This window comes from Abrus precatorius, unplaced genomic scaffold (genome assembly GCF_003935025.1).
Source record: "Abrus precatorius isolate BTA unplaced genomic scaffold, Abrus_2018 Scaffold8, whole genome shotgun sequence".
Classification (NCBI taxonomy): domain Eukaryota; kingdom Viridiplantae; phylum Streptophyta; class Magnoliopsida; order Fabales; family Fabaceae; genus Abrus; species Abrus precatorius.
In genome coordinates, this window is record NW_020874428.1 from 30,378,498 (window position 1) to 30,391,084 (window position 12,587).

Sequence of the window (12,587 nt, forward strand, 5' to 3'; positions counted from 1 at the left end):
ATATAATTTATATTTAATATAATTATAAATAAAAATAATTATAACATAATATATTAATAATAATAAAATAAAAATATATTATTAAATAACTTATTATTTAAACATATTTTGACAACATTATATATATATATAAGCCGGTCTGTTAGGTTTAACAGGCTTTATAAACAGCTCAGACTTGACTTATTTATTTAAATAACCTTAAAAAAAGCCTGAGTATTATTTGTTTATTGAAAAAGTCAGATCAGACCAAATCGCAGGCTCCTGTCAAACGATCTATCCTGTTTTCCATCTTTACCTTCACTAAAGTTTCAATTTATCTTACACCAAAGTCGATTAATTTCTGCTTTGCACTAAAGTCGATTTAAGTTGACTTCCTCCCTATAATAAAATCAATTCAAGTTTACTTTCTTTCTGCATTGAAGTGGATTCAAATCAACTTTTTCTTTACATTGAAGTCGATTCAAGTTGACTTATTCTCTACACTGAAGTTTATTTAAATCAACTTTCGCACAGTAAAAAAAATAATAACTGTTAATTAAAATCAATTTTTATATAAATAAATATGGCATAGTATATAGCAAATTAAAATTGATTTAAACCAATTTTCATTTAAAAAAAATTAATTGAATTTGTCTTCTTTTAAATGTTAAATAAAACATTTGTGAAATTATTATTACATGACATTTATGTAATTTTAATTTAATTTAATTTTATTATGGTAAAAAAGCCTAATACTTCACACTTTTAAACCTATTAACTTGTTTTGTTTATTTTATTAATTTTAAGCGAGTTAGCTTCCTTAAATAAGTCAGATTAGACTTTTTAATTTGTTTTAAAAAATATAGTATAAGCTAGATTAGTATACTGACATTCTTTATTATTACTAATATCAATCATCAAATGAATCCCAAATTCATTCCATAATTTTTATACAAAAGTATTTAATAGAATGAAAAAGAATGGAGAAATCATTACTGTTTTCTTTTGTAATCTATTTGAATATTTAACCTGCCTTTGCAAGCATGATAATGTAAACAAAAATACCCGTAAGTTATTAGTGGACACTTAACTATAATAAATAACACAAAATATGATTTTTCATTTTTCTTACCCGTTTCGAAAGTGACTAGAGATGTTCATTTATATATCTCATACTTGATCAATTTATTATAATCTGGAAGGATGAACTATGTACGAATAAATAGTAAATTAACCGAAGGTTCCTTCTTTACAATCCCAAATTAAAAATCCACTTCAATTACGTGGCAGCCCAATCGTAACAAAGCAAAGGAAATTGACGAAAACTAAGACAAAAGTGAGCCAAGACGGCTGCATTGGAACTAAAAGAAAATTAAGGATTGAGATTTTGGAACAAACCAAAAGCGACGGATATATTTAATTGAGTGAGAGTGAGTGGTTATGTTGCAGAAACCCTTTTGTTTGCTTTGCATTGATCGTATTCTCGATGGCCATGCTTTTTCAAGAAAGAAGGACCTACAGTTATAATTTATTCAATTTAGTCTCAAAATGATTTCATCAATTATAAAATAAATCAAAGGATGAGATCAACGCAGATCCAAAGGACAGAAGACAATGGATGTTCATTTAGAGCTTAACATTGGGAGTGCTGTTCCTCTTCTCCCTTTTGTCTTCTTAAAAAGACTCTTAGCTCGTGATACAGCCTTCTATAGACAAAATATAAAGTAAAAGTTCCACATTTTTAATTCAAGATATTATATATCATTAAAAATATAAATTTAGTTTCCATTGAATTAATTAACCGTAAATCATTTCACACTCGAAGGACTTGGGCTTTAGTCTTTAAGAAACCCCAGACCTTGGATTCATAAATTTTTTGGGTCAATAAATAAAGCATATATAAATGACCTGAGAGGGGTGCCAACAAATTATGGTCCCTTTGGGGAAGGCCCAATCATTATACGTAGTTTAAAAATAGATAGCGATAACTCTAAAAGCATCGTTGTTTAACTTTTGGCGTCTTTATGGACCCAAAAATAACGATCACAGCGTCTTTCTCCTCTCGTGATTTGATTTGGACCGAAATGCCCCATAGTTTTATATGTTGTGCCTCTTTTTGTTGAAAACAAAGGTAGATTCCAATTCTCGTGATCATTTTTATGCTCTCCTTAAAATTTCCCCTCGGTCGGTCCAAGTCTCGGATCTTGGAAATTACAGTTTCCTCCTATAATTTATTGGTACAATTTATAAATAGGAATTTATATATTTGTGGTGAATATGTCATATTTACATCATTATTATTATTTTTGTTATTTATTTATCAACTTTTAACTTTTTTTTTTTTTATCTTTTTCACTTTATAATAACACTAATTATTATCTTTTCAGTTATGCTCTAATTTGCACTTTACATAGTTATGCATTTGATCAAGCGTTTTATAATAATTTATGAGTTTCTGTTATCTGAGTTTTTATAAGTATAAAAGTTTAAATCCAGGAGAAAAACAGTATTGTTTCACTATGCTCAGATTGAGGAGATGGAAGGACAGATTTAGAAAATATTCAAAGATAGATGTAAAAATAAATGTTTTTGACATCAGTAATTGATATAGGATTTCTCCAATCTCATTAGATCTAGAGAAAGGGGTTCCGATGGCAATGAAATGTGTACAGTTGGGGATGAAACGGGTCAGTGTAACTATTAAAACATTCAACGCTTGAGTTATTGTTTATAATAATAAAAATAAATTATGTATCTCAGTGATATGATGTTAGTTATATAATATTTGAGTGTAATCAAGTAAGTGTATGTGTAAGCAAAATAACACTAGAAAATAAATTATATGCTTTATCAAGTGGCATGCTATTAGTTTTACAATGGCATGATATAACTATGTAAGATTTTAGATTCTCTATGATTTTAAGCGTGACCATTGGGCATTGGTTGTTATCCCACTCATCAGCTTGTATGGATAAGCATAAATTGTACATGCGCAAGTCTAATGAGAGGCAAAGTATTTTAAACTTTTATGTGTAACTTAGCAAGATAAATAATTATATCACTACAATTTTTTTTTTATTTACATAAATCTGCATATATATTTGTGAAAAAATAAAGAAAAAGTCACACTCACACTTAATTTTCACACTAAATCCATCATATCGAGTAGGGGTGAAAATGGACCTAACTTGATGGGTCAACTTAGCTCATCAAATGCAAGTTAATGATGATTTGGACGGGTCCATCAAATCCAAATATTTTTTTAAAAAATTAAAAAAATTAAATATTAATTTTTATTAATATAAAAATATTTTTATTACTTATTATAATATTTTTTTTTTAGTTTTTAACAATGACCCATTAACCTGTCAATCGACTACAACTGACTCATGAAAAAGCTTGACATTTTTTCGGGTAATGCTTGACTTATACACGTGTAGTAGATAATAATGTTAGTCAGTTATGCATCTTATCATAATGCGCGATGACTATTTCTACCATATATATCATTAATTTTATTTATACAAATGTGTACACTTAGGAGGAAAGAATAACAACGAATTAATTCAGATGTTTTATCCATTCGTATTAGAACACTGGAATAAATTAGTAACTGTTAATAATATAAAAGCTTAAAATTAATTAACTCTAGTAAGTTTTATTGCAATGTCTAATGATTAAGCTAAAAATAGAAAAACCTCTTATAAGAATATCATATATCATTTTCATAACTAGCTTAAATAATCTTTCAACTTATAAACCTATATAGTAAAATGAGACTGAATAAACTTAATTTGTGAAAATTCTTTCAAACACTCTCGTAATATATATACATTACTTGATTTTATAATAAATAAATAAAAAAAATCCGCTTCCTAAGTACGGGGACAAAAAGTTAGAAGGACTACTCCAACGTTGAGTTGTTCCACTAATTATTTGTTCTTTTGTGGTTAAAGGAAAAGCTACCATAGTATACCGATATATCATGGTTAAGGAACTACTATGAAAAGTATACCGATGATTATTTATTCAAGGAGGAGACATATAGCGAGCAAAAATACATTTAAGCCATATTTGATAAAATTATATAGCTAAAGCATTTTATTTTTTAAGGTTTTAAAATTTACTCATTAGTTTAATTTTATATGAAGTCACTTATTTTATACTTAGAAATTAAAATAGTTGACCTAATTCAATTTAGACTTCAGTAGTGATTTACTCTTTATTTGATAAATGCCGGTCCCCGTTCCTATCAAATTGGTACTTTTATGCCAAACTTGTTCGCATATGACTATACGTCGAGTCTATTTAAAATTCAAAGGGATGTGATATATAGGGGGGAAGAAGAGACGTGTCACTGCATGTATTGGAATATAAGAGTGTATACATATTAAGAGCACTTCTTCAGAGTGTATACATATTAAGAACATATCACAAGATTACAACTTGCACATAACTGGCAAAAGAGACAATGAAGTTCAGTTTTTCTTAAATGAAAGTGTACCATAATGATATTCCTCTTACCATGTGTCCCCGCACATGCGTGCTTTTCAACACATGCTAGCACATGCTTTAAAAAAGTGAAGATAATTAAACCCAACAAGTCTTGTATATCCTAATCGATCGTTTTCATCATACAACTTAAAAAGTTGAAATAGATATATGAATGTTCAACTATTGGAATATCTTTTAAAAATGTTAGTTAAGTCTTCGATCTTGCGAAGAAATGTCCTTTTATCATATTCAGTTCGTATGATTTGTTGTTTATACAACTGTATAATGGAGTTTTAAGGTTTAATTTATACAACCATCTAGCTAGCTTTTATGATTTTTTATTTTGTGGAAAATTAATTTAGGTCACCCTAATCATTATTTAATAGAATTTTTGTGATTGGTTAGAATAAACTGTAACATACAAAAATAGTTTCGAAAGGATTATTGAAAATCAATAGATCAAGGCCGTTGATTTAATTTAATTTTATCTATAAAACTATGATATACTGGTAGCAATATATATGTGAAGTTGAACATGCATATGTATTATATTTCCTTATTTTACACCGTTGGAGCACATATATTGTGAGTTGCTTATCTTATTTTTTGTAAAGAGGGACCATGACGTGGAGAATCGATTGTTTCTATAAACAACATAGATTTGATCATTTTTTTACTATTCATACATTCTTTTATTGAGTGGAATATATAGAAATCAAGATTAAAGCCAATTAGTCCATCGAGTAATACCTATGCACTATTTGTATAATTTGATGCATAAATAGTCACTATTTGAATCATGTGGCTGGAATATAAATCGATCAGTTTATTTAGTTGAACAAATAAAAGAAGAAAGAGAAAATTTGACATATCAATCAATCTTAATTTACATAACATTACCATTACAATTACATCGAATATCATGGCAGAATCTAGCTAGACCTTGCATTGAGGCAGCAAGGAAAAAGAAATACATGATCGCAATTGATTGTGTAAATGCATATATATGCACAATCACAATAATAATATCTCACACCGTAAAATCTTACATCCTACCCCTAGATTCACGAATTTCGGAGTAGAAATCTACAAATATACGGGTACGGTGGGGAAGGATGTAGGATTTGGAGTGTGAAAAAAACTCGTTTTCCAGACACTAAAAGTATGGTTATTTTATATATGAGCATTTATTTCCATGCATGATTGCTTTTCGGTGTATATTTCTTTAACACTAATATTAATCGGACGTATCTTCACTTTTCGGAGTTGTTCTCTTTGAGAAAGACAAAACCTTCTTCACACATTGTAATTTGGTCAGCATGTGGAAATGTGCCGCATGAACTCTTTCCCACCAAGCTTCTGGCTTTCAACGACTCTCTTTCCCAATCAGTCTTGTATACAACAACAAAAATTGACACCACACATGCGATCTGCGCTGCCAGCAACCCATAACACAAACCCACCATTCCTAGTTTCCAAACGAAGGCCAAGACTATTGCCACTGGTGCTCCCACCAAGTAAAATGAACAAAAATTTATAACAGCACCAACACCAGGCCTAGCACTTCCTCTAAGGATTCCACAGCTTGTGGTTTGTGGACAATTGGCTAGCTCACAAAGTCCAATTATGGGTAACACAGCCATGGTCAATTGTAGCACCTCACTATCATTGGTGAACACTCTCCCCCACCTTTCCCTTCCCACCGTGGTCCACAACAAACCCAAAGTTGAGCCTGCAAGTGCTAATCCTATGGCTACCACTGTTGACAACCTTGCCCTTTCACCTTGCCCCGCCCCGAGTTCATTGCCTACTCTTGTGGACACTGATGCACTCAGTGCTGCTGGCAAAGTGTACATAAGAGAGGTTGTTTGTATCACTATGCCAGCCGTGGCTAGAGCAACACGAGGGTTATAAAGGTAACCTGCTGAAATTGTCATGAATTCATACCACCACCATTCCAAGCAAACAGCTAGACAACTTTGTATTGACAATTTCATTAGCACACCCCATTCTTTGCCTACCGAAGCAATAGTGTTACTTGTTATTAAATTTCGTGACAGGGGACGAGGTGTTAATAATGGCACATATAAAGACTCCTTGGGGACACGTGTATAGAAAATGTATAATAGAAGGAAAAAAAGGGTGCTAAAATTGGTGACAAAAGATGAAATAGCAATTCCCGGTACACCAAGGTGAAGTTTGAAAGTTAAAATAGTGATGATGGGAATGTGTAGAAGAATGGATAGTAACGTGCACCATAACAGTGGCCAGGTTGTTCCTTTACTGCGTAAATAGATACGAAGAGGGTGGAGGAAGCTATTAGCGATGAGGTCTGGGATGGCGAAGCGACAGTAGAGGCTTGCTACTTGGGTTATGTCAGGGTTTTGGTGAAGATAAAGCATGAAGGTTTCGAGGTTATGCCACAAGAGAGAAATGGGGAGAGAAAATAGCAGTAACATGAAAATTGTTCTGCGCAAAGTGAGAGAGACTAAGGAGAAGTTTCGGAAACCAATGGCCTGGCTGCATAGGGGTTCCATGCCCATGGCTAGACCTGAGAGGACAGAGTAACCGGTTATGTTGGTGAAGCCAATAGCCAAAGAACCACCAGCTAACTCGATGCTTCCCAACCTTCCCATGCACACAACTAAGGTCATGTTTTTTATGTAGCCCACAAGGCTCATGGCTGCTATTGGCAACCCTATGTCTGTCATTCTCTTTACTTCGTCCAATACCTAATGAATAAAACACAGCGCACCAAATTAATTAAGTAATAAGTAGTGTGCATTTGTGTGTGTGTGTGTGTGTGTGTAGCCAGTAGCTCAAATTGAAAATCATGGAAAAAGAGAGAGAAAGGTTGTGAAAGGATCGAATTGTAAGGTTTCGTACCTCGGCAACTGTCGGGTATGTCTTTTGAGATTTCTCCTCTGCAAGCATCTTAAACCTTTTGGTTAGTTTTCGTTTGTGTGTGTTTTGAGAGAGAGTTAATTATGAAGAATACACAAGGAGAATATAGCGGTGGGTGTCTTTTTTTTTCCTCTCTCCTCCAAAAAACACTCCTTCAAACACAAAAGTGAGAGGGGACCAGGAGTTTGAGAGGAGAGGGAGCAAGCAAAGTGGGTTGATCAGGAAGGTAACCACAAAGACCCTTTTATAAGGTTTGAAGGTGGTCGGTTACGCATGTACGTTTGTTAGCATTGATGGACAGCCTCAAAAACTATAATATTATCATCTCTCAACGAAAATAAACCCAAAGAACAACTAACAGTAGTTTCAAAATATTTTGTTGGTACCACAATCTTGAATTAAGTGTATATAGAAAAGGGAAATGTTAATTAGAAATCTTTTAATATTGATTTTGTTATTTGAATAACTAAAAATTAATACTATATGTGATATTTTATGCAATTATTTTATTATTATTTTTATATCTTTACATCTCAAAACTACATAAAAAAACGATTAAAATTATTCCCTAAAATTGTTAAAAAAAAACATTTATCAGTGATGTCCTCACAACTACGGGAAACAACCGATCCTCTAAGTAATATTTCTTCCCTATCAATAACAGAATAATAAAGACTGCATTCCGAAAAGTAACTTAGAATTATGACTGACCTTACACTGAATTTACATCCCAACTAAAAGACCTCCCCATCAAGTACATATATAATCCCTTCCCGTGATGTTGACAACTAAAATTCCCTGTCAAACACTATTGTAATAGACTTTGAAGTTTGAAATGCCTAGATCGAGTTGCCTTCAATTTACCCATGACGTTCCTTGTTTGCGATAATAGTTTTTGTTAGTTTTTATAAGTTCAAACATTTGCAAATTTGTGGCAGTAAAATTAGATCATGACTCCCCATATGAATTCCCGTTCTTTTTCTACTGCACATATATCTACTATATCGGAACCAAAAACCAAGATATTTTCTCGATTACTTTGGGACCTGGTTATGCCACATTCATAAAAGGTCACATAGATGGTATTCAAATTCGCATTGAACATGTTGGATGGGACAAGTTACTCCTTGTTGTGAATAGTGTAGAACAGAATCCAAATACCTAACGGCCGATATATGAATGTGCGAGTAGTGCTGCAGTAGTGAAAGCACGGAAGACTGCCGCAAACTCAAACCCTGTACTTTGTCATTTTTCCAAATATATAGAAGCATCTGTCAGATAAAAACTGCATATATATGCTGTATTACCAGAAATTTTATCATCTCTTTCTGAAAGGAAGATATTATTGTGCATGTGAGCGAGACTATTGCTATTGTAGATCTACTTAGTTCATTTTTGTGTATTTTGGGTGCTGACTATTGTTCAATAGTTCTCATGCAATCATACACTAAGATTTGAGAAGTAATATGTCTCGCTACTTGCATGCTTAATAGTATCTTATTCGGTATTTTATAAAGGACAAAAAATATCTTGGGTGTTTTGATATTTTCAATTAAAATTTTACTTTTTTATCCTTGTATTTATTTTTATATTGTTGTAATTAGTCAGTTATTTTGAATTGTTTATTAAATTATTTTATAATACATAACTAATTTTGCTAATATTTTCTTGAGTTAGACTACTCGTATATAAATGCCACTTAACATGTTCATACATGTTCTTGTCTGACATAATATCTCTAATTAATTGTCGCATTAGACAGAGACTGATTTTGGTATATCAAGTAGAAGATAATTTACTCTTAACATTCGCAACACCAACTATTAGGTTAAAATTTTCTTCAGTGTCAGGGTACACAAATAATCTCAATTCAACTTTTTTACCATTATAGATAAATTTTTATTTGTAAATAGTAGAATCGTAGTTGAATCCTATACCAAAACAAGTATTCTAAAGCATGATTGAAGTACAAAAGGTTAAAAAAAGGGAAGTAAAGTAAAGTAAAGTTTTGCAAAATATATATTTTTCTGTTAATCATTTTTTATAATTTGCTAGTGTGAGGTCACTTCAGTAAGTAATCGGTAGTAGGGCCTTCGAAACTAACAGCATTAGGATTTTGGGGCCTTCACTCCACATCAGAAAAGAGAGTCGAAAATTAGATTGTATTGTAAGCAAAAATTGCTTTCAACCACGTGTTTTCGCCATTATTTTATTTATATATTCAAAATCACACAGAACTGTTTCATCCACAAAATTTTCCTATTGGAGCACACAAGCATGCCTTGTTAAGAAAAGTTTTTATACCTAACTTGAAACTCCAATATGTCATATGTCCCCCCTACCCTGTGTTTTTGGCTTTTTGGGACAAAGCCAGAAACCTACCATCGACATGACTAGTATATACTTTTAAGAGCAAAAGAAACTCTCTTCCTGTTTCATTCCCTTGGGGGGGGGGGGGTGTTAAATGCCAAAGTTTAAATTAGAAATTTTAATATATAAATTCATATCATTGAATGTTTTTCATCTCGAATATATACTCCACGTAGATATAATAACTATATTTATTTTTTAATATATTTTCTCTGTTTTTTGCTCAATAAAATATCAAAGAATAATTTTTCCAAATATAATTAAAATGAGAGACAATAACAACTCATACAATTGATGTGGTACACAGTGAAATGGAACCGCAAATTTCTCTTGCCATGAGAGAGCCTTAGAATTTTTCACTCCATATCAAAATTAAAGGTGGCTTTCCACAAATGCACTCATCATAGTGAGAACGTGGGCGGTGGGTGAAGTCGAGAAATTGACAAATAACGAAAGCATGTCTTGCCTATAAGCTGCATGGCTAGTCATATGTATCCTTTTCGCCCTTTCAATTGGGGTTGACCATGTTTGATGATCCATTCGCTTCAAATTAGCCGCATGCACATGTTCTTTTAAATCTCATGATTTAGACCATTGATTAACCATCTAATACCTACTTGAATCAAAGTTACCCGTTACCACTTACCATCCATTATCAAACGTTGCGCCAAGAGGCTTGACTTAATTTTACCAACTAGCTAGAAGCATGTTATTTTAATCCAATAAATAAAGGCTTATTTATATCCGAAATCTCAACCTTTTCCAACCCTAATAATGTGAAACTTGAAACTTCAAAAACGGAAAAACCCAACACGGATGGCATGCTAATTAATGTATTACAGATTAACTGTTATATCTTCATGTCGCACTTATATGGAACCATGCATGTGCAATCTAGTTGCACCAAATTAATGTCCAGAATCCTAATCACCAACAACGAACCCCGCACTTAATCTTGTCGACAATTTGCACATCTGTCAACTATTTATCTACAATATCAAATTAAGATGCGATTTTATACCTAAGTCAAAGCATTATTATGCTGCGAGGGTTATATAGTACGGAGTGATATAACGCATCTCAGTGTCATAACACCATTGTTTTCGAATACATAGTTCCATGCACTGAATCTGATACCTTTGGTCCCATCAGCTATGGAAAAATTAGAACAACCGACGCCTTTGTGTTTTCTCCGTGCCATGAGTGACAAGGAGTGAGGACGTTTCTATCATCATTTCACGGTTAAACTGAATCGCTTCAGGATTTGGTAAAGACTAAGGAGAGACATTTCAATCTAACTTACGATCAATTACATTACAGATCGATGGAGCTATCCCATTATGCAGTCTAAAGATTAAGATATATACTGTCTTAAAAATATCACCGTTTTTATTTTTATTATTTTTATGATCAACAACAATAATCAATTTTAATTCTTCATTAAAACTAAAAATATATAAATTTTATAATTTTTAAAGTTTAAACATTAATTATAGGATTTAAATATTGAACAATCTAAATAAAAATAATATATTTTTAAAGATAAAAATATATTTAAATCTAAACCCATTAACTCGTTAAATGTATTTATTTATGTATGGTGTTTTTCTCCCACTAGCTATATTTAAACGAGCTAACATAAATAGAAAATATTTCCTCGACTAAAGAAATACGTTATTATATGTAAAATCATCTATCAGAGCCTATCTTGATATTTTTCAATTAAAAAATTATGACAAAGTCATACTACTCTTGATTTAGGTTCACACCAACACTTAGTAAGTTAAAATTAGAGAACCACACCCCATGAAGAGATTTTGTCGATCTTACATTGCTACTAAATGCATCCCTAATTCACTCTTTGTTACAATAGTTTTGCAAAAGCTATGAAAGGGAGTCTAATATGGGAGAAAATGGTCGTGGGAATATTCTCCATAAATAGATCATCCACATTGTTTGGTCTGCTCTTGCCTTGGGTGCCATACAAAAGAGGATTGTCGAGTAAAAGGAGATTAGAAAGCTACATACGTACCCTATGGCCACGTATATGTGCAAATTAGGTCTACCGATTTGCCATGGTAAATTTAGTTATTATCTTTTGAGACCAGTGTCACAATAATTTAATTATGATCACTAATTACTATCTTCTGTTAATATTTATTTTTATTTGATATATTTTTTTTATAACATATTGAGATAATTAATAACAGAATAATGTAGGAGAATATAACATAGCTAAAATTCAAAATGATAATATTTGTTGGCTGTAGCGTTAAATAAACTTCACGAATCTAAAGTAGTTGCACATGTGGTGATTGTTTTTAATCATAAGAAAAAGATATGTAAACTAAGTAAAAATAAAGCCTTTTTAATATGTGGAATTAGACACGGCAGAAGAAAAAAAGCATGTTCGATAACCTTGTCCTGATAATAATTTAATTGTAATAATTATTAAATTATGAAGTTATTTGGTTATAACATATGTTTGATTCTTAAATTTACTATTTTTGAATGAATTGTAACGTTTAATTTTATGTATTATTTGAATTAAAATTTGTTTGATAAAAATTTAAAATCGTATCCCAAGAAAAAAAAAGTGTGGAACAAATGACAGTTTCCCTAATTTAGATAAAAATGGGATCAAGTATTAAATTTTTTTTATCTCTAATAGATTGGGGTAGTCAAAGTTAAAGAGAGAAAAGACAAACCTGCAATATTCCCATCCCCTAATTACAACGTTGAAACATGGAATATTGAATTTGCTTCATCTTTGAATTGACCAGGCATGATTTTTAACTTAACACAGGTATAACAGTTGCAATTTATTATTCTGTCAGAAA

General features: G+C 31.6%; 1 protein-coding gene across 1 annotated transcript; it reads right to left on the bottom strand.

The window, feature by feature from the left end:
• Positions 1-5,726: 5,726 nt before the first annotated feature.
• LOC113874679 (protein DETOXIFICATION 55-like) lies at positions 5,727-7,407 on the bottom strand. The gene is made up of 2 exons (XM_027512891.1): positions 7,360-7,407; positions 5,727-7,205 (listed from the first exon to the last, which is right to left on the bottom strand). The coding sequence occupies exons 1-2, from the start codon at positions 7,405-7,407 to the stop codon at positions 5,727-5,729; spliced, it is 1,527 nt and encodes a 508-aa protein (XP_027368692.1).
• Positions 7,408-12,587: the final 5,180 nt, after the last annotated feature.

Excerpts from the sequence above, each read along its gene's own strand:
- LOC113874679 (XM_027512891.1), bottom strand. The coding sequence starts at position 7,407 with ATGCTTGCAGAGGAGAAATCTCAAAAGACATACCCGACAGTTGCCGAG. Across the intron at positions 7,206-7,359 it reads CATACCCGACAGTTGCCGAG|GTATTGGACGAAGTAAAGAG; the intron begins GTACGAAACCTT and ends TTTATTCATTAG.